The sequence below is a fragment of the Mercurialis annua genome, linkage group LG4, assembly GCF_937616625.2.
Source record: "Mercurialis annua linkage group LG4, ddMerAnnu1.2, whole genome shotgun sequence".
Classification (NCBI taxonomy): domain Eukaryota; kingdom Viridiplantae; phylum Streptophyta; class Magnoliopsida; order Malpighiales; family Euphorbiaceae; genus Mercurialis; species Mercurialis annua.
Window position 1 is genome coordinate 37,255,739 of NC_065573.1, and position 27,738 is coordinate 37,283,476.

At 32.0% G+C, this 27,738-nt stretch overlaps 6 protein-coding genes and 2 non-coding genes across 9 annotated transcripts; 3 read left to right on the forward strand and 5 right to left on the reverse strand.

Moving 5' to 3' along the window:
• Nucleotides 1-2,049: 2,049 nt before the first annotated feature.
• On the reverse strand, nt 2,050-2,817 carry LOC126676312 (probable calcium-binding protein CML23). The gene has a single exon (XM_050370490.2). The coding sequence runs from the start codon at nt 2,748-2,750 to the stop codon at nt 2,274-2,276; it is 477 nt and encodes a 158-aa protein (XP_050226447.1). The 5' UTR covers nt 2,751-2,817; the 3' UTR covers nt 2,050-2,273.
• A 2,390-nt stretch (nt 2,818-5,207) lies between these two features.
• On the forward strand, nt 5,208-12,081 carry LOC126677779 (probable fructokinase-6, chloroplastic). The gene is made up of 7 exons (XM_050372559.2): nt 5,208-5,655; nt 8,254-8,462; nt 9,950-10,162; nt 10,569-10,766; nt 10,932-11,069; nt 11,324-11,440; nt 11,757-12,081. The coding sequence occupies exons 1-7, from the start codon at nt 5,520-5,522 to the stop codon at nt 11,889-11,891; spliced, it is 1,146 nt and encodes a 381-aa protein (XP_050228516.1). The 5' UTR covers nt 5,208-5,519; the 3' UTR covers nt 11,892-12,081.
• Nucleotides 6,747-7,609, reverse strand: LOC126677781 (calcium-binding protein CML24-like). The gene has a single exon (XM_050372560.2). It carries the CDS (start codon nt 7,407-7,409, stop codon nt 6,975-6,977), a length of 435 nt encoding a protein of 144 aa, XP_050228517.1. The 5' UTR covers nt 7,410-7,609; the 3' UTR covers nt 6,747-6,974.
• A 1,275-nt stretch (nt 12,082-13,356) lies between the features above and the next one.
• Nucleotides 13,357-13,878, forward strand: LOC126678734 (polcalcin Che a 3-like). Its single transcript, XM_050373633.1, has one exon. It carries the CDS (start codon nt 13,405-13,407, stop codon nt 13,657-13,659), a length of 255 nt encoding a protein of 84 aa, XP_050229590.1. The 5' UTR covers nt 13,357-13,404; the 3' UTR covers nt 13,660-13,878.
• Nucleotides 13,879-14,193: 315 nt separating this feature from the next.
• On the reverse strand, nt 14,194-17,808 carry LOC126679280 (probable serine/threonine-protein kinase PBL7). Its single transcript, XM_050374275.2, has 6 exons — nt 16,840-17,808; nt 16,478-16,735; nt 16,157-16,329; nt 15,963-16,042; nt 15,733-15,880; nt 14,194-14,833 (listed from the first exon to the last, which is right to left on the reverse strand). Exons 1-6 carry the CDS (start codon nt 17,363-17,365, stop codon nt 14,486-14,488), a joined length of 1,533 nt encoding a protein of 510 aa, XP_050230232.1. The 5' UTR covers nt 17,366-17,808; the 3' UTR covers nt 14,194-14,485.
• Nucleotides 17,809-22,750: 4,942 nt separating this feature from the next.
• On the forward strand, nt 22,751-22,832 carry TRNAS-AGA (transfer RNA serine (anticodon AGA)). The gene has a single exon. It is a non-coding gene; the product is annotated as a tRNA-Ser (tRNA).
• Nucleotides 22,833-22,893: 61 nt separating this feature from the next.
• On the reverse strand, nt 22,894-22,967 carry TRNAN-GUU (transfer RNA asparagine (anticodon GUU)). Its single transcript has one exon. It is a non-coding gene; the product is annotated as a tRNA-Asn (tRNA).
• Nucleotides 22,968-24,725: 1,758 nt separating this feature from the next.
• On the reverse strand, nt 24,726-27,636 carry LOC126679202 (pentatricopeptide repeat-containing protein At1g77360, mitochondrial-like). 2 transcript variants are annotated; one of them, XM_050374183.2, is made up of 2 exons: nt 25,939-27,636; nt 24,726-25,087 (listed from the first exon to the last, which is right to left on the reverse strand). In XM_050374183.2, the coding sequence occupies exon 1, from the start codon at nt 27,451-27,453 to the stop codon at nt 25,939-25,941; it is 1,515 nt and encodes a 504-aa protein (XP_050230140.1). In that variant the 5' UTR covers nt 27,454-27,636; the 3' UTR covers nt 24,726-25,087. The 2 variants fall into 2 exon arrangements, with proteins under 2 accessions (XP_050230140.1, XP_050230139.1); XM_050374182.2 differs by having other exon boundaries at nt 24,726-25,135.
• Between the last annotated feature and the right edge of the window lie 102 nt (nt 27,637-27,738).

Sequence of the window (27,738 nt, forward strand, 5' to 3'; positions counted from 1 at the left end):
CCCCCGAACTACACTATTTTATTCTATTTGACCCCTGAACTTATTTTATTTTCCTATTGCACCTTCAAACTTTTAATTTTTACCCATTTAACCTTCTCAAAAATACAATTATTTAATTTTTATCCATTTAATCTTCGTGAAAAATAAAAAAAAATTGAAATTTAGTCAAATAATTACATAATATAACTTCTTGTACATGTAAATATTTGTTTACATTTCAATAATTATAAATGATGTTTGTCTGTTTTTAACGATATTATAAAATATATAAATTTACTATACTGTGATAATATTAAAAAAAGATTAAATTTTTAAAAAATTATAATTTTTAGTGAGTTCCACGAATTTCCTATTTTAAAAATTTTAATACACTAGCTTTTAATTTTTTGCAATTTCAAACTTTTCAAATCAATTCTGAATTTTTAAAATTTGTGTAAAAATTGAAAAACACGCTAAATTTCATGATTTTTAAAGTCTTAAATGATTTTTTCAAATAATATGTAAAGTGCATCACTTTTTATTTTAAATTAAAAAAAAATATTTAGGCTTAATATATATTTTGACCCCTAAATCTTACCCTTTTATTCCCTATGACCTCTAAACTATTTTAGTGTTCCATTGGACCTCTTAATTATTATTTTTATTCTATTTAACCCCTATGTCAGCAAAACCATGTCATCAGTTTTATCCACGTCATCGCGCGTGGTGTGCACATTCCGAATGAGGGGTTAAATAGAACAATAAAAAGAGTTAAGAGGTCCAAAAAAACACGAAATTAGTTTAGAGGTCGCAGAGAATAAAATGGTATAATTTAGGGGTCAAATGATATATTAAGCCATAAATATAATGTCCTTTTTAGACAACACAAAATATAAATATTTTCTCAGCTTAATACATAGTTTGACCCCTGAACTTGTACCCTTTTACCCATCTAACCTTTAAACTTAACGTCTCACCTATCGAACCTCTGAACTTGTTAAATAATCCGATTTGACCCCTGAACTTGATAAATATGTAAATATTGAACCCTTCGTGTCCACCTGTCACTTGAAACATTCTAGAAGAAATTGTGTACGGAGGGGTTCAATATTTATGTATTTATCAAGTTCGGGGGTCAAATCGGGTTATTTAACAAGTTCAGGGGTTCGATAGGTGAGACGTTAAGTTTGAGGGTTAGATGGGTAAAAGGGTACAAGTTCAGGGGTCAAACTATGTATTAAGCCATATTTTCTCTATAAATGGACCCGGTAACGGAAGAAGTATTATTGTTGTGCTTTTGGTGGTTTAATCTCACCATAGTAACTGCAGGTAGGTTTGAGAACATAAATATTATGACTCCCATGCCACCAACTGCATTATTACAGGTGGTTACATAATCCATCCAAAAAGCAAAAGTGCACAACCATAACTAATAAAGAGAGACCAAGAAACGCGTGTTGAACGAACTTCAAGTACAAATCTGAGTAACTTATGATCATAAAGGTATATGAGGTATTCTGGACGATTCCGACTATCTAACGATACTTCAAAAATTTTATATCCCGGTTAGTTTCTATTCAAGCTGTATAAATTTCATTCTGGACGGTTCCCAACTATCTAACGATACTTCAAAACTTTTATATCTCGGTTAGTTTTCATTTGAGCCGTATAATTATTTTTTTTCAAAAGCAAAACTTTAGCATTAAAATTCAAATCGCTACATATATAAGTGCAATTCCATTACTAACTTCTAGCACAATCTAAAAAAGTTCACTTAGAATAATTTAATTGAAAGCTAAGTATGGTCTTGCATAATTATTGCGTGAAAGTAAACTCCAAAAATATTCGCCACCTAAACAAGCCAAGTAACTTGGGCCGCATATGTCGTTGGTTTGGACCACATTTCAGTCTCTTTGTTTTCCGCCACATTTCATAATCATCTTCTTTAAAAAATTGTTTTATTCCTAATGATCATATTTAATAATACTAATCACATTTCCTAAGCTCCGGCCAAATATTTTAATGCTACTATGTATTATCATATCTTTAGCAATCGTCATCATCAATCAATCAAACCAGAAATAAAATCTTGAAGTTGATTAAACCCTAACGGCGTTACCGTACATTTGCATATAGTATCAATGGTTATGGATTTCATTTTCCTACTCCTAATAATGAGTTTGCACTAATCTTTCTGCTGCACTAAAGTTCAAATAAAACGGCAGAAACAATAATGCAAAACGACACTAGAGACCATTCGATCCAAATTATTTACAAAACGGATAAAAGCGGTTCTACACTAACCCGTTAGTCATCATCTTCTTGAACTCCTCGAAATTAACATTGCCGTCACCGTCTTGATCCACTTGCCGAATCATTTTAGCGCATTCACTCAGACTACTCTTCAAACCAACCATCTTCATAACCTGGTGCAGCTCACGCGCCGAAATCAATCCATTCTTATCAATATCGTACATATCAAACGCATCCTTCAGATCCTTATTCCCTCCTCCGCGTGGAGTATCGGCGGCGCCGCTGCATTGAATAAACTCGACGAACTCGTCGAAATCAATGTAACCGTTGCCGTCTTTGTCGAAATCTTTCATCATGTACTGAACGTCGTCGATTGATAATTTCGTCCCGAGTTTTGAGAGGCTTTGGATTAGTTCGTCGCTGGAGATCTTTCCGTCGCTGTTTTTGTCCAGTTCGGTGAATACTTTTCGAATTTCGTCCATGGAACCGACTAAGCTACTAGGGTTTGGTTTTGCCATTGCAGAGAAGAATAAATGAAGAAAACAAAAAGAGAAATTTTGTTTTTGACTTGAAGTTTCTGTCAACTGTCATGCTGTGTTTGGCTAGTATTTATATAGAGAGATATTTGGAGGTTTTTTCTTTTTTTAATGATCGTGTTAAATAAAACGCGGTTTTCACGCGCTTAACCTGCCATATGTTTCCTTTTTGGTGTGAAGATTGGGTGTGATAGGGAGTGGAGTGTTCCATTACGTGGAAGAATCGCAACTGTTAGATTGGGGAAAAATATAGAAAATTGATCGTTAGATTAATCAAAGGAGTTAATAATATTATAAAGCTTTGTTCACGTGAATGTAAATCCTCAAATGTAGACGCGTGGAGTGAATAAGAGATAATGATAGTGATAGTGAGCTTTGATTTAATAGTATTAATTAACAATATTTATTAAATTAGAAGATTCATAATTCAAATTCAATCAGAACATGTTCTTGTGTTGTGAGTATTATTTTTGTGGAGAATATTGGAGCTGTTGTGTAGAGGAAGATGGACAAGGCAGTATAGTTAATGTAAGTGAAGGCCTGTCTGTGATCTCCATCTCCATGGCACAACACAGAGAGTGATCTGGTAACGCGTAAAGTGGAGTAAAGGGAGTGGACAGGGCATGTTAGATGGGCTTAAAATAAGGCACCATCGTGTCGACAACTTGCGTGCTTTTCACAGGCAAGATGCAATCCTCAAATGAAAGCCTTGCATCACACTCTTTTTTTTTAAATTTTTATTACTATTTTTTTATTTTAAAATGTATATATAAAGAGAGAGATGATCGGTAACGGAATAAACTTTTAAGATATTTACTATTACACTTGATGTCTTACAAAGTGTGGAAAATGGGTTTAGGCCAGAAGAGTCCATCAAAATCCACCTGAAACAGATGAAAGAACCGTTAGAAAGAGGCCGAAAATGGATCCTGAAACGTCATTCTAGCGATAAAAGCAATTTAAGTATGACGAAGAAGTAAGAAGAGAAAGAGCGATAAAGAGTGTGAAAAAGGAGTCACCTCGATGACGTGGTAGAGTTTGTTAGGGGTATTGACTACGTGGCAGAATTTGTTAGAATTATGATCGTGTGACCGATTCAATTATGTTTTTTGTTGTGCGTGTGATATGTCGAAGTGTTTAGGGTGTCATGTGTTTTTTGTAATTCTATTGTCAAAGAATCTCTTATCAGAAGATCATAAGAGATTTTTTCTATCTCATATCAGAATGCTACTGTTTTGGACTGGTTTTTCTCCTGATTGGATGTTTTCTCTTACCGATGTAGAGTTATCTCGGCTGTTCAAGTTTTGTATACACTGAGACTGTCATTGGCCATTGATTCAGTAATTTGGCCAGGGCTCGAGCTGAGATTGTGGTCTCGGTTTTAGGCCTTAAACATGGGTTGGGCCTTGGATCTTTGCAGCCGATCCACCTATATTGTTATCAACCTCCATCATTTTATATCTGAACAACTTTCCATCAAATTCGAAAAATTACTAACTCTCTCTTAACATTTCAATTTAGAAAGGACAATGTAGATTTAAGACTCGTAATTTTTAAAAAGTGGATAAAACTATATTGAAAGTTTATAAGATGTATAAAATTGAAAAAATTATAAATCTTTAATGAGAATGCTATAAATTATGAGATAACAAATTATACTATTTAAATTTATATTAATTTTTTTAAAATCAAATTATAAAATGAATAATAACTCACTGTATGTCTTTTTTAGGTCCGCTTCTGAAATAAAGATTTAATATATTTATTATAAAAAATTGATAAATCAAATTATTACAAAGTATTTATGAGGATAGATTTATCATTTTAATTAAAAATATAAATATATAAAATTACTTTGTACAAAGGAGCCTAATATGAGATACATCCTTCGGACTGAAACACAACAACGCCTAACAACCAAGCAATCACCGGAAATACAAAAAACCGATATATATCCCAACAAACTATAGTATAGAGTAATATCAAGAACCGAGTCATAAATGACTTTAGACACATAGAAGTCAAAATACATACTTTGTCAATTAAAACAAGTGATACCGATAAAGTTTAGATGCTCTTAAGTTTCCATTTGCAAGATTTACTTATAAATTTAATTTTTACTTACTTCTGACGGTTGTTGTGGATCTAAGAGTTTTTTATTGTAACTTTTAGATATGTAGATTTTATGTCATTTATCTATATTTATTTTAAATCTAGATTTGTGATGTTTTCTATCTGACGGCTGACACATTAAATTGTTAAATAGTCTCATTTGTTATAATATTTTAGTCCGTTTTTATGGCTAGACCTGAGACTTATGTTTAAATTTTTAATTTTGGAGAAACTATCTTTCGATAGAAAAAACTTATACAGTTTGAGCTAATGTAACAATTTTTTTATTAAAAATGATGTAAGTTTTTATCTTCTCACGATAAAAGAAAAAACACACTCTATACTCTGTCTTTGCTTTCTCCGCTAAAACAAACAGTTTTATCCAACTCTCTATGCTTTCCTAATAAAAAAATTAAAAACAAAACAAATTTGGCATTTTATTCTCTGATTCCCTGTCTGTAGTAGAATCAAATGCTGTTGTTGCTCCCTCTTCAAATTACCAATCAATTTTAAAGCCAAGAAACTGTCTTAAAATAATTTTAAAATTTATTTGTCTGATCAAATATAAGACAGAAACAATCAGAAATTCATTTCTTGATGATTTATTTCTGATATAAATTTGATTATAAAATAGAACTCATGGCTGTTCACTCGCTCACCCCATTAATTTGCTTGAGTAGTACTAACAGTGTGACGAGTGCAGCTTCTGGTTTGAGACATGGGAGTGTCAGAGCCTTCTCTTCAGGTTTCTCGTCTCCTCGATTAAGTTTACAAGGTAATCCATTTCTTTAATCTGCTTTAAATTTAGTTTTATCTTATGGGTACTTTATAATCTTGAAGAAAATAGCTTGCTGCAGTACATTTAGAACTAGAATTAGTGTGTCTCTTCTAATCTTTGTTATGGAGGTTTTAGTGAGTAATTAAATGGCTTTTTTGTTAGTCAAAATAAGGGATGTTGTTTATATACTTTTAATTAGCTGGTACAGATGCATTTAGGAGCTGTAACCCTGAAAGAGCCTTATTTATTCATATAGGTTTGGCAGCATTTGATTGCAAATGCAATAATGGGTTGAAAATTCCAGTAGAGGAAATTCGGGCTGCTTCCTGAATGAGATAGTTTCTGCACGTTATATTCTATTACGCAGTCAATTTAATACGAAATGAAGTTGCACAAGAATAGAAACTATTTCAACAATATTATTTAGGCTTAACGACTTAAAAACATCAAATCTTTGCTATTGTGCTGAATTCTAACCAAACCTTTTAGCCTTATTTGCATATTTAGCTTTGAATTATAGGCATTTTTTAAATTCTATTGAAAAGAACAATAATTTCGCACCTAAAGAGGCTTTCGGGTGGCTGAAATTCAATTCAATTTAAAAAATGGCTAAGCTAAAAATGCAAAAGTAGCTAAAACTACTGTCTTTAAAAATGTTTGATACGAATTGGCTGCACCTGTTAAGGTATGTTTTTTTTTAATCATTAAACCTTATTATTTATAGGAATAGGTTATAGATAAGCTAAAACAGTGTTTTTCGACAAGTTTCCCTACTGCCGAAGTAAGATCACATAGAAAATCTTAGGTAGACCGAGTCTAACACGTCATCCGTAGACTAACCAAGTCAATCACATTATAACACATAATTAAAATGATGGATATACTGTAATAAATGTGTTCAGATTTTAATGATGATATTATAATATTGCCATCATTTGCCATCATTTTAATGACGTGTTATAATGTGATTGGCTTAGTTAGTCTACGGATGACGTGGTAGACTCGGTCTACCTAATAATTTCTCGCCAATTCAACTAGGTCTGCAATATTGACAGTATTGTAAACAATTTTTCATCAAAAATAACAAATTAAGGTTCCTCCTTGCAAATAGCTATACAATAGCTTCAATTTGTAAGATGAAAATCACAAAATTAATGTTATCCTTTATGCAGAATAACTTTTAGAAAGTAAAAATCAGAAAAAAAACATAGGATTTACGTAATAGCTTATTATAGTTCGTAGGATCAATGCACTAAGCTTTTTAATCAAACTAACATCTTTTACACTGTCAACTACCTAACATAATTCCTATAACTTCAAGATAAATTTGACATCATAATCTTAAACTCCTCAAAATTGACATGCCCATCACCATCTTTATCAACTTTACCAATCATACGAATACAATCACTTACACTGACTTTCTCTCCAATCTTATTTAAAATTGAATGAAGTTCTGTTGCAGAAATCAATCCATTCTTGTCAATATCATACACGTCAAAAGCATCCTTGAGATCTGATTCCTGCATTCCGCCATCTAACCCACAGTTCTTGTAGAGCTCGGCGAACTCCTTAATATCAACATAGCCATCATTGTCTTTATCGTATTGTTCCATCAGGGACTGGACTGATGATACCTTGACGCCCAAGTCATTAAGGCTCTCTTTAATCTCATCGACAGAAATCTTTCCATCGCCATTTCTGTCAAACTTGTTGAAAATCTTTGTCATCTCCTCATTAGGGTCAGCCATCGCAGAGAATTGAGAAAAAGAGTCCTGCTTTTGAATTTTTGTATTTTAGGTTAAGGTTAGGTTTTGGGGGTAGTGTTTTATGGTTAGGGTTAATAGGTTATATGTATATATACTGGTTGACTAGGATACGTGACTTTATAAAATTTTATTAATTTTCCTGAACAAAATTAGATTTGGAGTCAAAATATTAGATTTTCAAGGAAATATAAATTCTTTCCGTAGTACAAAATAGGAATTTTAAACAACATATGATACTAACAATGGAATAAAATTTCAAAGAATCCGAGGTTTTATGCTATTTTTTCTATTATTGCTATGTTTCCTGTCCGGAATGGATACCTATTGGTTCGACAATAGTGAGATCTTTTGGGGTTCAAGAGTTTCTTATGCCACAGAATTTGAGTATTAGTAAAACTCAAACCATAACCTTCATTTTAGGCATGAAACCAAATTAATTGTTGCAACAAAAGCATGAAGGTAAAATCTTATAATTTTGCATTTTGAAATCTAATTAACTTTCTTTGAGAGAAAATAGTTTTAGCCTACTTAATTCAGTGATCTAACTTTGGATTACTCTATTATTTTTGTATCAATTTTGCTGTTACTATATGGTAAAATTTTCTTGCGGCTGGCCTTAAGTGAGGAATAATGCCTTTGGATGTCTATATTGTTGGAATTCTGAATGCATATACGTAGATTTGACTTATGAGGATCTCATAAATCAATTTGTATCAAAATTCATTTTAGATTTTTCTATTTTCAACGATCTATGCACTTTCTATGAACAGCTTTCTACTTGTTGCACCTGTTAATTAACTAGTCCTACATTGTCTATTTATCTTAGGTAAAGCAGTTTCAGGTGATGATCAGTCTGAAACGCAAGATTCCTCCCTGGTGGTTTGTTTTGGGGAAATGCTGATTGATTTTGTCCCAACCATCAACGGGCTTTCATTGGTCGATGCACCTGCATTTAAGAAGGCTCCAGGAGGTGCACCTGCAAATGTTGCAGTTGGTATTGCTCGTCTTGGTGGCTCCTCGGCATTTATCGGGAAGGTATTATATTCATAATTAAATTCATGACCAAAAGGATGAAGGATAGGTTTTTCTATCAAGCATGCTGTGTGATTTGATCAAGAATCATATGACAGGCATTCTAGAATTTCAAAGTGTTTAGGACTACACAGAAATTTACTGTTAGATTCCAGAGGCAAAATGCAATAAGGAGAAACGGAGAAGTGGCAGTTCGGATTCTTACTATGAGTATGCTATATGATCCAATGTGGGTTGTGGGTTTAGGATTCCCACAAAGAACATAACCTTTGAATTGAAGTATAAAGAAATGAGTTTGGTAGTGTGTTATAAACCAGAAACTATCAGATGTTAATAAAATTTAGTAAAGCGAGTGTTTTGAATAGCATGCGAAAATGAAATGAAATGAAAAATGATGTCGCTTTAATTGGGTAACGATCGATGCTTTGCTTTGTCTTTGCCGTGAATATAGATAGACTCCTGCTAGTGAAATTGGTGAATAAATTATCATGCAGATGCATATTGACCAATAAAGAACTTGCTTCGTGCTATCTATTCTCTCATTGAAGGTTTGGGTGAAGGTGTACTTTATGATGTTAAAGTGTATTATTATGTTGGATTTTGCTTGTAGTTTTGATGCTTAGAACTTGAATGTTGATCCATATATCAGTTATTGGTTCTATGATACATAGTTTTTGGCAGTTTTTCTGATCCTTATCCGTATATCGGTTATTGGTTCTATGATACATAATTTTTGGCAGTTTTTCTGATCCTTATCCATATATCGGTTATCAGTGCTATGGTTCATAGTTTTTGGCAGTTTTTCTGATAGTTTTCTCCACCTTTACATCCTTTATTTCTATTTGAACTTAGGGGTTGAGTGCTTCTGTCATTGTTTTATTGCCTTGATATTCCTCTTCTTTTCATCTTAAATGCTTTCAAGAACTGAAGCTTTTTACCCACAATAACATTTATAGGTAGAAAATCATGTGATCGATTCCATTGAATGATATTCATCCATGTGACAAATCCATGATATTCCTAGATGAAGTTGCAACAGAAAGATTCTGATAGGACGAGTTTGAAGTTTGCTGACGGCATCCCAAATAGAGTTAACCCTGTTTTTTGACAATGCTATAGAGATATATAACTTAATCATTGACTTCCAATAGTCGCTAAGTTTGCATGCATCTCAACTTTATTAAAAGGACAACTTATAGATCACCTTTTTAACAGTGAATTTCATGGTTAAAAAAGTTAAAGGAAAAATTAGTTTTAACTTTTAACTTGAAGCCTAATTATATGGATGATTGACCAACCTAAATTCAAAAGCTGGAAATGGCAAGTTTCTTTTTACTTGATCAAAAAAACCTTTGCTCTGAAGTCAATAGTACATAAGCTCTGTTTCTTGTGCACTCTGATAAAATTGATCTATTTATCTTGGGTTATGTATCCAAAATGATTTTTTTTTTCCATCATTTGGAAAATATTTTCTGATTCATGGCGCACAGGTGGGTGAGGATGAATTTGGATACATGCTTGCTGATATTTTGAAGGAGAATAATGTGAACAATGAAGGAATGCGTTTTGATCCTGGTGCACGAACTGCTTTAGCATTTGTTACACTGAGGAAGGATGGAGAACGCGAGTTCATGTTTTACCGTAATCCTAGTGCTGATATGTTGCTTGAAGAAGCTGAACTTGATTTAAATTTGATTAGGAAGGTATGTTTTATTGTTACTTTGTGCAATCAATCGAAAGAAAAACTACTAATAGTAAAATGAAGAAAATAGTAACAAATAGTCATGTTCCATACAAATCAGTTCAATAACACATGATTCATGGCATGTAGCTAGGTGACTTCCGGCATATGTGCATGTCAGACTTCATTTTACTACCAGTGCCTGAACTCTAGCTTATTGTCTTCTAAGGTTACCTTTCTAGGAAATAATTTTCAGTTTGCAACAGGACTCCACACAGCCTTCTTGTTATATGTGTAACAGTGTAAGAAAAGAAATAAATACTAAAAGTGATATTTCCTGCATGGTTCATCTTATCAGTTTTGATCACTATTTGCTCTACAGTGAACAACATTCAAGCAATTTTCTGAAGTAGTTGCTTTCTTTACAGGCTAAAATCTTTCATTATGGCTCTATAAGTCTTATAACTGATCCATGCAAGTCGGCCCACATTGCAGCAGCAAAAGCTGCAAAGGAGGCTGGTAGCCTTCTGTCATATGATCCTAACCTCAGGCTTCCGCTCTGGTCTTCTGCTGAGAGTGCTCGAGACGGCATTCTTAGCATTTGGGAACTTGCTGATATTATCAAGGTAATATCCCTTTTCTCTCAAAAAAGAAGAAGGTAGTATCCCTTTTAAAGATAGATTAAGATGCTTTCTGTCGTCACCAACCACTTTTCGTTGCCTTTTCTAGAGGCGCAGCATATTGTGTACAGAGATACTATCGACACTTAAAACTGCTAAATTATTTTTCAGATAAGTGAAGAAGAGATATCTTTTTTAACTAAAGGAGAAGATCCTTATGATGATGCTGTTGTCCAAAAACTCTTTCATCCAAATCTTAAGTTGCTTCTTGTCACCGAGGGTTCAGATGGTTGCAGGTATTATACAAAGGTGAGCATCAAAGTATTTCTTGTTATGGTGACATTTAATGACTATTTTTCTTTACTCTATCAAACTTCATGTTGCTCATTGTATTTTTTTTTATCTGAGTGATCAAAAATGCTAAAATAAATTCAGACATAAACTCTCAAATTGTTAAAATAATGCCGAAAACATCATACTATATTTCAATTTGTTGTTTAGCATGGGATAATTCCAACTCTTGACAATTGTCTATTCAACACTGAACTTTTATACATCGGCAGGAGTTCAAGGGGAGAGTGAAGGGGATAAAGGTTGACGCCATAGACACTACAGGTGCCGGCGATGCTTTTGTAGCTGGAATATTATCGCAGCTCGCTGAAGATTTTTCTTTGCTTCAGGTATTGCCATTAAGACTAAAAAGGCTACATACTGTTTGTGTTTGCAAAAACTTGAACCATGCTTAGTTACACTTACACATATTTAATTATATATACTTGTCATCTGTAGTAGCACAATCCTTTCCTTTTAAACTCTTAATAGTTTAACTTTTATACGTATGGATAAAATACTAAAGTTCAATTTTTTTAGTATGCAATTTTCTCTCTATATATTTTAATTTCCGTGATACTGCTAACCACTGACCACACATAATTTGAAATTCTGGTGGCATTTACATTTACACAATTAATATCCTGTAATATATCAATTTTGTAGAATGAAGACGGACTTAGAGACGCGCTTAAGTTTGCTAATGCTTGCGGTGCATTGACTGTAACAGAGAGAGGTGCTATTCCGGCTTTACCGACTCGAGAAGCTGTTCTGAATGCCATACTGAAATTTGTAGCATAGTTTCATCTAATTAGCTTAAACAATCCTATCAAAATTGCTAGCTAGTTCATATTGTTGTAGATTATCATTTTACCATGATTTATCGAGTGTAATTTAATCGATTATATTAACGCCTTGCATTACGCTGTAATTACCATAACACTAGTTGAGATGAGAAATTATAATCCAATACCAGGATGATGAGTTTGTATTCTGTACTTGCAAGAGAGATAATTATAGAGGTATTAATTTATGGATGCTGATGCTATAAGAGCATGCAAATACACTATCATTGCAAATTTTCTTCTTCCCTTCAGCGTCACCCGATCTCTTTTCACCAACTTAACAATTTTTATCAAATTTTTCATTTGAAGATCTAATTAATAATGTAAAATTTAAGAGGAATTTAACTGAAATTTTAAAAGTAAATTCAGAGAATCAAATTAAATATAACTAGTCTTTAAAATATTTTATTAAACATGTCAGATGCATTAAAAAAATTAGTGTGATATAAAAAGTTAATCTAATGCAAAAAGGGTCAATTTAGAGAATTTTTGCCAAATAAAAAAAAGTCAATTTTATGCTTTAGGGTACAATTGAAATGAAAAAATATAAAATAGGGTAAAATTGACAGATTTGCAACGTCAGGGTATGATTGAAAAGGGGATGAAAGGTCAGGATTTTTTTAAGACATTACGCCTAAATATAAACCCCCATTCCCAAAAAAAAAAAGTCACTCTAATAACAACACAAAAAGATGTATTTTTCAACTTTGAATTGTTATTTTTTAGATTTGATAAAATGATTTTCTGTTTGGAGAATGTTAGGTGATTTGGAATTTGAAGAAGAAAAAGAAAAAGAAGGCAAAGTTTTTAATTACAGCAAGGTCGAGCTTAACAAATGAAGCATAAAAATAGAATTCTAAAGAATCATGTATGTGTTTGAAGTTGAGAACGAACGAAACATAATCATTTTACTAAAAGATAATTTTTGTAAAAGTCTCAAAATTAAATCTAATTTGTCATATAAGATTTGAATATATATATATCATTTGATATTATGGAATTAAATATCAACTTAAATTAGTCATTAATATAATATTTTTGAAAGTTTAATTTAATTAAATTCAACTTGAATTTTATTGGATATTTAATTTAATCTATCAAACGTCGTACATATAATGAGGATTTATAACCCTACATAGCGAACTGGTTCATTATGGCCAAGCATTAGATGTCATATCATGACAAAGTATATGAATAAATAATATAATTTGTACTACTATTTTTAGCAATACTTGTCACTTCCATTTTATTCTTCAGTTCTTATACTAAAATTTCTCACAAACTATTGGTAAAATCCAACAAATGGCATAATAGAGATCAAAAACTTGGAGCATTTTCAGGAAATTCATCAATTCCTACACTATAATTCCGAATTCAAAGGCCAACCTTAAACACAACACACACTCTTAACACTTTAAAAACCAAACTCTTTTCTTATTTTCTCTTGATCATTCAAATTCATATTAAACATGGGTGATGAAGCACAGGATCAGGCTGAGCGTAACCGCATTTTCAAGCGATTCGACTTGAATGGAGATGGCAAAATCTCTTCAGCAGAGCTTGGAGATTGCTTGAAAACTCTCGGCTCCGTCACGGCCGACGAGGTTAAACGTATGATGGCGGAGATTGATACGGATGGTGATGGTTTCATTTCATTTGATGAGTTCACTGAGTTTGCTAAAGCTAACCGTGGATTGATGAAAGATGTTGCTAAGGTTTTTTAAATTTTAAATTTTGTTTTTGTTTTCATGATTGTGAAAGAAGTACCAATTGGGATTTTTGATTGTGACAGGTTTGTTTTGGTAGTTAAAATGTAACTACTTGTCTCCTAGTTGTCTCTATATTTCTTTGTATCAATGTTAAATTAAATTTCTTGAGCAATTCAATTTGATTTTGTAACCAAAGAAAGTGATCATATAGAAATAAAATGATAGTCCATATTACATGCATTCTAGCCACAGTAGAGCTGTGCAAAAACTGAACTAAACGATAATTTTGTTTTGATTTTTCGGTTTTGAAAGTAAAACTTTTTTTGGTTCACTTTTAGTGCAAACCAAACTCAAAAACCAAATCAAGATTTAAAATCTTTATAAAATTGATTTGATTCGATTTTGGAAAATATCAAAATTTCAGTTCGGTTCATTTTGAACTGAATGCACCCTAGCCACAATGCGTAAAACGGAATAGTAATATTATAATATATGCTTTATTTCCTGAGTAACTCTTACATAAACTCTGTTTCTATGCAAACGGGTTAATTAAATAATTCGAATCCATGATCTATTGATCATCAAGCAGACCCTTAAAAACACATGATCTAGTCTGTGAAATGGGAAGATCTAAAACTTTCAAACAAAAATCTAGTGGCACCTTTCTCCCCAAAGAAGGGAAGGTATATCTATTTACACAAGTTTCTCACTCGATTCCTTCTATTTACAACTTTCTAACACTCTTTTCAAATCTCATTTCTAAGACTTCCTATGCAAGGAATCAACAAAACACCAAAAAAGAAAAAGAAAAATCAGATATAGTTAAATTAATGACCTTGCTTCAACGACAATAAAGGTGATCGTCGTCTTCGAGTTCCGAAACTCCTAGCATTGCCAAAGCTAAGTGACTATTCATCTCGCTTTTCGTCTGTTGTAGTTGAGGGTAGCAATCTATAATTCCAGAAAAATTGCTCTTCTTCTTGTTGGTACATATAATTGGCTCTTCTTCACCTTTAAGTATACCGATAATTTCATTAATGTCTGGCCGCCGTGATTCTTCGTTACTTACGCAGGCGGCGGCAGCTTGAATCATTTGGGTAATTTGTCCCGTCTCTCTGAAAGTATACTTAATCCGTGGATCAAGCAACTCTTCGATGGCTCCTTTTCCCTTCTGCAGTAGAGGTTTAGCCTGCAAAAGAATGGCAGGTTATGTTTAGAACAGATGACTTATAATGCCGGCAGTGTAAATACAAGAAAACTAGATATTTATGTTTTTGTAGTTTTGGCAGAAAACTCTTTAATGTTTTAGTAATATCCACTTATCCAGTACAAATATCTAAGTTACTTCTCGAAAGACAGAAATCCTTGGATTGGTGATACTCAATGATAAGCACGTTTTTGATGGGTGTTGGCATTCGAGAAGCTAGTTATCAATTTTTACCAATTTGCTACTTTCTCATGCTGATTTTATCTGTTTTTGTTTCGAAAGCAGTAGAAGAATGAAGATGTGAGACTTTTCATTCTCAGTGCAAATCGAAGGGAAAGTAGTATGCACACTGTTATGTTATGAAAGTAAAAAAAAAACAAAACAAACTCATTCTTCATGCGTCAAACCAGATTGATCTACTTCAGCATAATGTTACTTCAGCTTAACAAACGGCATCATAATATTAATATTGAATGTTCCAAATGAAAAACAGATTTGAAAGCAAACAGAAAACCATCAAAATGCATGAATTTCCCACAAGGTAGAAAAAGGTTGTATAGAACTCATGGCCTCATGGGCAAAGTTAAAGCTATAGAATCAGGTACAGTAACACGATGTGTATGTTACACCAAAACTCACCAAGTGCTACACTTCGGCGTTCTGTTTCCAAAAGTACTTCTAAAACTCTGAAACTTTATACTGTGAACTCTAATAAAAATAGCGTTTCCGATGCATCATAGCACGACATTGCATATATTTCCACAATTTCAATGCAATAGGAGGACCTAATTCTTGATGGAAACATCTAGAGAACAATTTACTCAAGCATACAAGTAAAAGGACCAAATGAAATGTGCAAAAAAATAAGTTCAATAGCCTACCCATAGAACCAAATTCTCTTCCCCTGAAGGCCTTTTTACTTCAATCGGTTTTCTCCCTGTTATTAGTTCCAAGAGAACCACCCCAAAAGCATAAACATCAGTCTTATCAGATATTTTCCCATGCTGGAAGTATTCAGGAGCCAGATAACTGTAGATTCAAATTTTATATCAATAAATGAACGAAAAAAAAAAAAAAAATTGTTCTGAACAATTAAAGACCGAGATCTTACCCGAAAGTTCCTTTGACAGTTTTACAAAGAAAAGGCACTGAGGGAGCAGAAGTCCAAGTAGCCAATCCAAAATCACACAGCTGTAAACACCGGCACATTATAAAATCAATCACAATGATATAAATGGACTAATTAACTCTAAATTGTTTGCATTTCAAGCAATTAAATGAACAAACCCAACCAAGAAATGTCACCTTGGGTATTTTCTTGGAGGAAAGGAGTATATTTGAAGGTTTAATATCCCTATGAACAACACATCGCTCAGTTCCATTATGCAAATATGCAATTGCCTGTGCAATTCCTAATGCCACCTTATACCTAACCGACCAAGGAAGTGCTGCACTACCCTTCACTCCTCTCTTCTTCTCTGCAAAAAGGCATTCCATAACGGTTAACCAACAAGTTAACTGGTCGATTACGACAAATTTGATTGAATCTTGCAGTTTATTCTTCTACAAATCAATAAAAAACTACTGAAAATTACTAATCAAAAGAAAAAAAACAAGTTAACATACCATGTAAATGGCGCTCTAAGCTACCACCAGAGACATACTTGTATACCAAGAACAAACCCTCTTCTGGATCAATACAAAAACCAACAAGAGGCACAATATTAGGGTTATGAAGAGAGCTAGCAATCATCAATTCTCTACAAAATGCCTTTGATGATTCTTTATCATCTTTGTCTAGTCTCTTAATAGCCACAGAAGTCCTCAAAAATCCAATTCTCCCTCTAAAAACAAAGCTCAAAGCTCCTCTTCCCAAAACTCTGCCTACCAAATACAACATTAATGATTCAAAAACACAAGCAAAATATGCATATTGAAATCAAAAACTCATAACATAAAATATAAAAAAGATAGCATCTTTATGATACCTTTAGAGAAACTACAAGTAGCAGCAAGAATTTCACTATAACTAAATCTGACTAAAGAATTAGCCAATGGAGAAATACTCCTCTCAAGAGACTGAATTCTCCTCCATTTAACTTCCTTAGTTCTTCTAGACTCATTCATCGACCCATTATCCAAATTCACCATTAAAACAGTTGCAGAATTAGCTGAAGAATTCATATTCATTGACTCAAGCTCAACCTGAGAACAAAAACTAAACCTAAAAGAAGAATGTACTGACTGTGGATCACCATTTATCAACTCTGCACCACCACCAGACTCAGCTAATAACCAAGCCTTGTTATGCTCCAAATTTGCATTCTTGATTTTATTTTTGTTGTCATTTGGTGAAAAACAAGAAAACCCAAGTTGCCAAACCATTTTTGCTACAAGGGTTTTTAACTTGAGTTCATTATTGTCACAATAATGATCAGAATGAGAAGAACAAGAGCAAAGATCAGTACTTTGAGTGTCCCTTGAGTTAGTAAAGCTTTCTTGAAAGAGACCCATTTTTTATCTTTTGTTTATAGATCTCAATGAGAGAGCACAAACTCCCAAAAAAACCAGAAAATGAGAGAGAATATTAAAAAGTTAACAAAAATAAAGCTGCTTGCTTTACTTCAAGGGTGAGAAACAAATTTTATTCTCTCTATGTCTAGAGTATTTATATTTATGTACATAATGTATGCAAATGGTGATTAATGTATGTGACTAGAAGGAGAAGATGACATGTGATTGAAAGAAGATGAACAAAAAAAATAAAAGAATTGGGTTTGGTAATTGATTGTTGGTATTAGTTATTTAATTAAAGAGAGAGTTTGATTTATTGTAGAGAAAAAAAAAGAGATTCTTGATGGGAAGGTTGAACTTGAAGTGGACATATAGCATTTAATTAGTTCAATAAGATTTCATCCAAAAACAAAATTTTGTTCAATAAGATGGAACCAAACAACAAACAAGAAAAAACAAGAGTGAGAGAGTACCAACTAGAGAGAAGGTTATGGATTTATTTAACTATTTCTTTTACATATATACATATTGGGTCATATGTTAAGAATCATTACAAGATAACTAGAGAGAGAAACAATGATATAATTATTATTAGGAAAAACATTATTTAGATAGAAAGATTTATTATAATCATGAACAAAGTATATAGTTAATCCTTTTCAATAATTTATTTATTGAAACACATTTATTGAAACACACTTATTATCATTTTCTACTTTAACTTTAAAAAATTCAATCTACTTTTACTTTTATTAAAATGGAAAAAGTGGTGGTTCGGCAGTGTCATATAGTGATCCGACGACGCGAACAATGGTCGATTGCTAGAACTGGGCAGAATCTGTCAGGCCGATGGTGGTCGCTGGTGGGCCGACAATCGTCTATTGACTGTTGACTGTTGATCAGTTACTAACGGTTACTAAATATATGTCGGTTTTACGTAAAAATTACACTTAAACAGTAAATTAAACATTATTGCATTTAATCTAGACATTAACATTTATCATAATACAATAAAAATGCACTAAAAATCAACTAAAATGAATAAAATTGTAGAGTTCACATAAGATCCACTTTTTTTTAATGATATCGATGTGATAATATAAAATGCACCTAAATCTATGTAAAGTTCATCTAAATATTTTAAATAAAATTCAATATTGATACAAAATTTTCTCAAACTCCACGTCAAATCTGTTTAAAACTTAAATTATTCAACCTGACATGAATACAACAATATAAAATTTATTTAGGTCCATATAAAATACTATACATAGATCCACTTAAAATTCGCGTCACATGAATACAATAATATAAAATTCACCAAATTGCATCAAATATTAAAATTAGATCCACCATCAAAATTTTACAATCGTCAAATTTATTTAAAATTTAAATCATAATCTTTACTCTGACATGATTATAATAATATAAAATTTATCACCGGTCTCTGACTATTGGCCGTCGGAACCTGACTGAAGTCCACTAGTCGATGGTGGTGGTCGGTGGCGTTATTGTTGGTGGATTTTTCTAAAATGCACTATTTTTATATAAAAAAAATAGGTTAGTTGTAAAACTGATTGATTTTCAGGTATAATATGTTAAAAATAGTTAGAATTACGAAAATTCCTTTAATCATTTAGAAAATAAACTAAGAATATTAAATTATTTTACTATAATAATTGTAATCTTTAATAAGATATAAATTATTTTAAAATTAAAGTAAACAAAATAAATGCAATATTTTTAAAATTAAATAGCATATTAGTTTTTCAAAATCAAACACGATATATATAATAATTTAAAAATTAATTCAATTATTTATTTTTTATGATAATCTATCAAAATAATCATAAATCACATAAACTAAAAATTATAAATTAATTTTATGAGAAAAGGTTATAAATTAACTTTAAAAAATATTGACAGAGATGCCGGGGTTGTTCTTGAAGATATTCTTAGTCTAATTTTTCATTTTTCGGAAATTAGATTTTCATATGTAAACCGGAAAAACAATTGGGTAGCCTACATGGTGGCTAGAAAAGCCGTTGTCGATAACTGCTTCTGCAGTACTCATCATTCTGTTATGAATTGGCTCACTCAAATGTGTTGAGGAGTCGTTCATTTATGTATCACATTATATTTAATGAAATTCAGCCTTTGACAAAAAAAAAACAAGCAACTACTTCAAATTATGAGCGGCTATCAAACTAGTTCAATATATATTGTTGGTTCAACTTCACCCTTAAGAACTGGCTATCAAACCGGTTTAAAGAAATTGGTGAGGAGAAAAAGAAAATGATTGAGAAGACAAGAATCACACAAAGATGAGTAATGTGGTTAGATGAGCAGCCAACCCAACCCAACCCAACCCAACATCTTCCAACTTTTAACAACCAATCCCGGCAACCCAGCCAGAGAGCCGCCCTATTTTGCCGACCCCTTCCCCACTTTACATGCATTGAATCGAATAACCTCATTCACGAATATTTTATGTGCTCAATTAATTCTATAAGTCTTACATTTATTTTTTTGGTAGCATGTACATATTCTTTTTAGGCTAAACTCTATTGTGAGAACTCTAAAATTACTTATCAGGTCTCTTATTTTTTATTTTGTTTTTTCAAACCTTTAAATTTTTATTTTTTTAATTTTATTAGATCCTTAAATGAATCTCATTTGGTTCATTGGAAATTTAATTTTTATTTTTTAATTAATTGAATTTTTAAATGGTCCTTAAATAAATTTTCGTTTAAAAATCTAATGAATTAAAAAGTGAAAATTTGAGAAATTGAAACAGTCAAATAGAAAATGAAAGACCTGTTATCTTTATTCTGAGTGTTTATCCCACACAACGGATGTGCCACGTTATTTTTACAACAAGCCAGTAAGCATTTGCGATAGAAAATCTTTATTCTTAACATTTCTTAATGTATTTTTAATCATTATTGGATTTAGTCTTCTCCATTAGTTCAACTTTAAATCTTTATAAAGGAGTATCAAATAATTATCTCACGGTTAATCAATTTTACTAATATCTAGTATCATATATAAATTTCATTAAGTTTAGAAATGAGTAATTCATCTTACACTAAATAAGTTATTATAGGCTAAATAACATTAACTTTTATTTATAAATCACTTAATTTATTGTGAGATATTTAGTATTTAACGTTGTTTATGTACAAATTTATGTGTCATCTAATCTTTTTCTTAAGAATTTATAGACCACATTTTTACAATTTGGAGTAGTTTTAATTATCTTTTTTGGCTAGGAGTACAAGAGTGATTTAATGGTTGAAATGTCAACACAAATACAAATGGACATGACCATAAATTATGATAATTTATTAACTTAAATGAACTCATTGGAAGAGAGGAATACCAGATAACCTCAATATTTGGGTAATTCATTATGGCAAACCATACAATGAAGAAGCTACATTAATATGGTTGATTGGCCATCTACTATGTTAGGTAAATTAATTAAGCAAATGCGATTTGAAATTAAGAACTTGAACAAAATGGTATGGCATAAAGGTGAAAGAAGTTGAAAAAAAAATTCCTATCAATTTTAATAATATCACATCACATGACTTAAATTGTACATTTGATAATTTATGCAATGCAAAACCCTTCATCCATAATTTAAATTTAAATTGATACAAGCATCTTGAATTTATTGTAGCCCTAACATGCTTGTCATGTGACTTTGGTGCATTTATATGCTCATGGACCATAATATATTTAATTATTTGGTATAGATTAATGTGAATCGGAAGATTTCTAGTTTTTCTTTCATTTTCTCCACATGAAGAAGGTATAATGTCATATGGTATTACAAAATCAATGCTTAAGTGTTTTGTGTCAATTGCTATAAAAATAAGGCTTAATGGCAAAAAAAACCCAAACCTTTACGACTTGTTGCAATTATATCCAAACCTTTTAATTTTTGCAATAATATCCAAATTGCATTATTTTGTTGCAATAATATCCAAATTGCACTTTTTATGTGAATTTTTTTGAGTTTTTTGCCATTTTTGGGGACTTTTACTATATTATTATACATCAAAACATAATAATATCCTAATATCTTAATTGAAAACAACAAATTTAGCCATCAATTTGACTATTATTGCTACAAAAAATGCAATTTGGATATTATTGCAACAAAAAAAATGCAATTTGGATATTATTGCAAAAATTAAAAGGTTTGGATATAATTGCAACAAGTCGTAAAGGTTTGGGTTTTTTTTGCCATTAGGCCTAAAAATAAATTACTTTGAGTTTTGATATTTCTTCCACTTTCCATTATACGTGTATTGTAGAATATTATTAAGGCTAATCATTCAAAACCCCCCATCTTTAATTTCTTTTACAAATATACCATCATATAGGAATTTCTCCAATTTTACCCTAATTTTCCTTTTTATATTTTAATTGTACCTCAAACCATTAAATTAACCTCTTTTCACTTATAAAAGAATTTAAAATAATCTTTTATTTTTTATATTATTAATAATATTAGGGTCTAATGAAAATATAGGTTAAAAATGGAGGATTATTTTAAACTATTTTTCAAGTGAAAAGAGGTCAATTTAATGTTTTAGGGTACAATTAAAACATAAAAGGACAAATTATGATAAAATTAAAAAAATTCCTACGCCGGGATATATTTGCAAAAGGGACTAAAGGCGACGGGGTTTTGAGTGATTAGGCCTATTATTTAATCATAGCTTGTATTGAGACTTTTTCCCAATTTTAGGTAAAAGTTCGTTTAACACACCATTATTAGTCTATTTTCATTATTAATTATTATATAATTTTATTGTTGCATTAACAATTGGAGATTTGAACATGAAATTGGGATTTCAGCCATTTACTTCATTAGGATTAGGTGTTAAAATATAATTAGATATCAAATCATATACCTAAATTTATCCTCGAACTTCAATTTTTAGTTAAAGATCCATCATCCTTGCCTCCCTGGTTTTGGCCAGTTATAAGTTATTAGACTTTCTGAAGGTAGCTTGAAGCCTTAAAGTCCAACTAGATCGACATCTATATCAAAAACTATAAGACATCCAAATTAGATATAATTCTTGCACAAGTCTAGTGTAATTTTGTATGTATTAGTATTGTTTGCATTTAATTATTTTTGAATATTGTTTTCATTTATCTACCCATGTTTTTTTACTTTTACCAATTTTTCCTCTCATCGTTTCAAGTTTTTAAACTTGGCTATCGACACTTAAATTAAACATTTTTTTTTTGAAAGGCAAATAAAATTTGAGCCTATAACTCTCCTAAATATAGGTAATTTAATTTCCATTTGTATTGAGCTAAGTTTCAAGGGGGAAGTGAAATTGATTATAATCGAACATATAGGTGGGCGTGCCGGAGTGGTTATCGGGCATGACTAGAAATCATGTGGGCTCTGCCCGCGCAGGTTCGAATCCTGCCGCTCACGTTATCATTTATTATTTTTGTACTAAAAAAACTCTCTGAATGCAACAAAAATAAAAATGAAACGCTAGAAGGAGGGGTTGAACCTCCGACCTTGTGGTTAACAGCCACACGCTCTAACCAACTGAGCTATTCCAGCAATGCTTTCTTATCGTATTTCATTAAATTAGTATGTACGAGACAATAAACATAGCAAATTTTGCTATGTTGAATAATGACAGCAAACAAATTAATCTCGTTTTTTTTTTAATCGAGTTCAAGTTTGAGTGTCAATTAACAAGTCTGTGAGATACGCAAGCGTAAATGATGTTAAACAAGTCTCTTACTTACATGTAATAACAATGATTTTATTCTCTAGTCAAATATACCAGTAAAATTCATATAATGCTATATATTTTTTAGTGCTATTTATGTTAGATAATCTACTATATGTGGGTAAAAGGTTCAAGTGTCAAAACTCAAGTAAGTTAACCTTGGTAAACCATACTTCTTTTATACTCTGGAAACTTTCTTAATTTTGGCTACTTGCATTTGGAATGACTTTTATCAGGCCTGTATATATATGTATATTTAGCTTTTCCAATTGTGTATATATATATGAATACTGAAAAATACTACTATTATACTTGGTAAAGTGTCGTGAGGGTTTTTAAATTGACCTTTCATATGAAAGTTTTTATACTTTATTTATTATGACTAATTATTTATGATGCACCTAATACTCTATTGACTTAATGTGTCTTTGCATTCCAAATAGTTCTATACATTTTTCATTTTAGACAAAAAATATCTTTTATAATAAAAATATATTGAATTTCAGTATTTTTATTTTGGGCATTCCAGGGGAAGTGAAAACTTAGACACCAATTTCTCATCTCAACTTGCCCACTTTGACCAGAAGTCTAGAAATTAACTTTATTGTAAGATTATATTTTATTATTAGAACAAAGAATCATTCTACCCTCTAATATTAGTACGAAGTATCAAAAACGTTAAAATTAGCAAAATTATATCAGTTTTACATTAAATTTGGCAAAATCTGTTTCATCCTTTTGATAAAAAAAGGGAGTGGGATTCCAAATTCCACATAATCAATTTTATTTACTCATCTTTTTTTTTCTTTTGCTTTCTCTGCTAGTTTTTTGAGCGCTCTCGCTCGGTCGGAATTCTACAACTATATCCCTGAGTGGCAGTCAAACGGAGGCGTGAATGCAAGATGTCAGCGGAATGATCAGCTGGACATACTTAACTCTAATTAACTATAAATAACCTAACCTAATTAAACACTTAACTCTAATTAACCTAACCCCTAAACCGATAAACCCATCGTTTTTTCCTTTTCCATCACCACCACCAGCAACCGCTGCCCAAAACCCACTAGACTTCTTAGACCGGCAACTACCCTTCGTCTCTGTAAGAGATGAGTTGGTCTCTGAAGAAGAAGAAGAAATCAGGTAGCTACCCATCTAAAGAAGTCCGACCAAATCTAAAAAAATATAAAAAGTCCTCTATGTTTTTAGTTAATGATAATGTAATATATAAAATTATAAAATTATAACGATTGAATTGTTATTTTAAAATTAGTATGTGTTAATTTAAAAAATAAAAAAATATTTAAGATCATTTTAAACTTTTTACCATTAAATATTAGAGAGTGTTTCAGTTTCTAGGGTGAGAGTGGAGGAGAGTGTTTTTAACACGAAATCACAGTTCATTATAAGAGCTGATTGAATCCCATTTATAGCATAAATAGATCTAATAACACCAAAGAATTAGAAGAATGTTCCAAAGCACAGTACACAAAAAGTTCAATTAAATTAAGCTACCCCTTTTCCAATTTACATCTCATTTACTCAAAACTAAGACAATCTCAAATGTTGGAATGTAAGAAAGTAAATGACCAATAAATTACAGTCTTAACCTCTGCACAAAAGTAAAGTACTACATCCGACATCGTACATGTACAAATTGGCGAGGAGACTTAAATCTTTAAATTAGGGATTAAGTATAAGCAAGGGAAAATGAAGCAAACAAGATAATGAGATATGATAAACAGAACTATACACAGTTGGAGAATCAATTTTGGTGCAAGGATTAGGAGAAATGACAAAACAGAGAAGTTTCACAGTAGATTGTCTTCAAAGAAAGCTGAACTTCTCCACGATAACACATCATCGTTTGTTTCTGGTGCGACTCATTTACATACGAGAATCCTTTTAGGAACAGGATGTAGCATTGAAGCATTTAGATCGATCCATCCTAAATGAAAGGTTAGCGCGCATGAAAAATAACAAATCTGCGTATCACCTAAGAGAGAATATTGCACTCATGAGTCATGATAATCACATATTTGATGCGCCACAGAAGGAAAAAGAAATAACAAGAACCAAGTTAGACTCATACAAGTAATCTTCCTTAAAATCACAGATGCAATCTTCCTAAGAGCTACTAAAGTCGATATGTCAAAAGTTCTATGTATTCCACCGAAGGAAGAAATTACATCCCAACTCAACTTAATAGAGGTTAATCTAAATTGAAGCTACAATTTTATGGTTTGTCTCATCCTTTTCTTGCTATCTATAAGGCATATACACTTCACTATGCCAGTGTAGACATCAATCTAAGTAGGATATGCGCAAGCTATTCATTAGATCCTAACTCAACTTTAATTACAAAGATAAACAAATAAATAAAACCAGTAAAAAGCAGATGAGAAGGCAAGAATAAAAAAAACCCTTTCTCTACATCCCTCTATGAGGGGAAGTTTTAGTATTTGCGATTATCATTGTGCTTAGGAAATGGACACAAGTGAAATGATTTTCATGTCTTCTGTAAGGAACATGGAAAGTAAATATTCAGAACATTATTCTTATCATATAAATAAAGATCTATAGATCTAATCAGCTAGATAGGCGTCTCATATTATTGTAGAAGATATATATTTATTCCAAAATATAAGAAAAAGCACGAACTAGTAAGCCAAGAGATTCATCAAGTATCAAGTAGTGTTCTTTTATTCTTTTATTTAGATAAAAAAGAACACAAAGATAATACACATGTATAAACATCCTTCTGCATATTATACAATGCTTAAGTTAGGCCTAACTTACCTAAGGAGTTTTCCACTTTCTAAAAAGTTCCTCATACGCAAATTCCTTTCTTGCATGCTTCAGGCAAATTTTCAATTTCGTCATGGAGGAAGAGCTCAGATTAATTCCTTTCTCAATCATACCATCAGCATATTTTAATGCTTCAGGATCCATGCAGAGGTCACAAAGCTCAACAATCAGCAAATTCGCAGTCTCCTCCAAGTCCGACCCATAATTCTCTATCATGCATTTCCAAACTTTAATAGCCATATAAGGGTCTTTCGAGTGCATAAACACCCTAACTGCAGCACTGCAATTTACTTGGTTAGGAATATATTCATTTTTAATCATCTCATTATACAATACCGATGCCTCCTTTAACTTCCTACTCTTAATTAAGAACTGGAACAAAACATTATATGTTTGTCTATCAGGAAACACCCCATTATAAACCATATCGTCAAAAAAACGTTCTGCCGCATCAATATTACTACTATAACAGTACAACGAAATCATCAAATTATACATGTCAACATCAGGTTTAAACCCATTCCTCCCCACCACTGCCTCCCAAATCTTCCGTGCCGCTCTAACGTCATTAACCTTCAAACACTCTTCCATTGCAAGCCTAAAAAATTTCACACCTGGATAACACCTCCTCTCTTGCATCATCTCCAAGAACTCAATTGCCTCCTTTAACCCATTATTATAACTCGTAATCAAAGTACACAAAAAAGTATCATAAGCAGGAACATTAACAGGATCCCAACCAATACTCCTAACCATTTCATTAAAAGTCTGTCTAGAACTAACAGCATTCATTTCTTTCTCCCACCCTTCCAACAAAATCGCATACGTATCAGCATCAGGCGGAATTGAATGCTTAGCCACAGCAAAAAAATCCATAGCATCAACAGTCTTCCCATCTCGACAAATAGCACTTAACAACGAATTCAAAGCCGCAACATTGCGGACAACACTGTATTGATTCATAACTTCAAAAGCCATGATAGCACTCTTAACTCGAGCAGCAATAACATAACTACCAAAAACAGAAGCAAATGTAGCTAAGGAAACTAACCCTTTTGTTCTCATAGACTTAATTGCATCCCACATTGCATCAAATAAACAATTCTTACCTAAAAGATCAACAACAAGGTTCCATGAATACGGGCTGTGATTATCGTTGAGCCGAAAACCGGACCAACGGAAGAACTTAACAGCCGGACCGGGGAACGAGTAGGAGAGTTTAAGGACCTGTTCAACTTCGGATTGAGAGACATAAATGCCCGTGTCGTCTAGGACGGATTCAACTGTGGATGAGGGGGTTCGGGCGATGATTTCGCAGAGGAGTTTGATTTTTGGGGAGAGATTAGGGGTTTCTAGATATGATGGGAAGGTGGGGGATTTTTTAGGGTCTGGATTGGAGATTGGTGGTGGTGATTTAGGGTTTGGAGTTGGTCTCGTTGGTGCGGTGAGATGTTTTTTGATGGGGTTTTGGTTATGGGGTTTTCTTTTTCTTTTGCCTCTGCCCATAAGGTGTTTGATGGAACGACTGAGTGAAGTTTTTGGATTTTGTAAAATTGAGATTTTGCTGGCTATGGCTCTCTCGTATCAAAAGACCAGGACGACGGAACGACGCTGCTTTCACTTTAGTATGGTGGCTGTTTAAACTTTAAACTTGCGTTGAAGAGAAAGAATCATCTTCCTTCTTTAATACTTATAAATCACTAAAATAACTCATAACTGTTTTTTTTTTAAAAAAACAAACTAAAAACCTTCTTTTATATAAACTAAATTAATTAATTTATTATTTAGGGC

Coding starts and splice junctions, on each gene's coding strand:
- LOC126677781 (XM_050372560.2), bottom strand. CDS start 7,409: ATGGCTGACCCTAATGAGGAGATGACAAAGATTTTCAACAAGTTTGAC.
- LOC126679280 (XM_050374275.2), bottom strand. CDS start 17,365: ATGGGTCTCTTTCAAGAAAGCTTTACTAACTCAAGGGACACTCAAAGT. Junction 16,330..16,477: donor CTTAGAGCGCCATTTACATG/GTATGTTAACTT, acceptor GCCTTTTTGCAG/AGAAGAAGAGAGGAGTGAAG. Junction 15,881..15,962: donor ACTGTCAAAGGAACTTTCGG/GTAAGATCTCGG, acceptor TTGAATCTACAG/TTATCTGGCTCCTGAATACT.
- LOC126679202 (XM_050374183.2), bottom strand. CDS start 27,453: ATGGGCAGAGGCAAAAGAAAAAGAAAACCCCATAACCAAAACCCCATC.
- LOC126676312 (XM_050370490.2), bottom strand. CDS start 2,750: ATGGCAAAACCAAACCCTAGTAGCTTAGTCGGTTCCATGGACGAAATT.
- LOC126677779 (XM_050372559.2), top strand. CDS start 5,520: ATGGCTGTTCACTCGCTCACCCCATTAATTTGCTTGAGTAGTACTAAC. Junction 5,656..8,253: donor TCCTCGATTAAGTTTACAAG/GTAATCCATTTC, acceptor TATTTATCTTAG/GTAAAGCAGTTTCAGGTGAT. Junction 10,767..10,931: donor AACTTGCTGATATTATCAAG/GTAATATCCCTT, acceptor ATTATTTTTCAG/ATAAGTGAAGAAGAGATATC.
- LOC126678734 (XM_050373633.1), top strand. CDS start 13,405: ATGGGTGATGAAGCACAGGATCAGGCTGAGCGTAACCGCATTTTCAAG.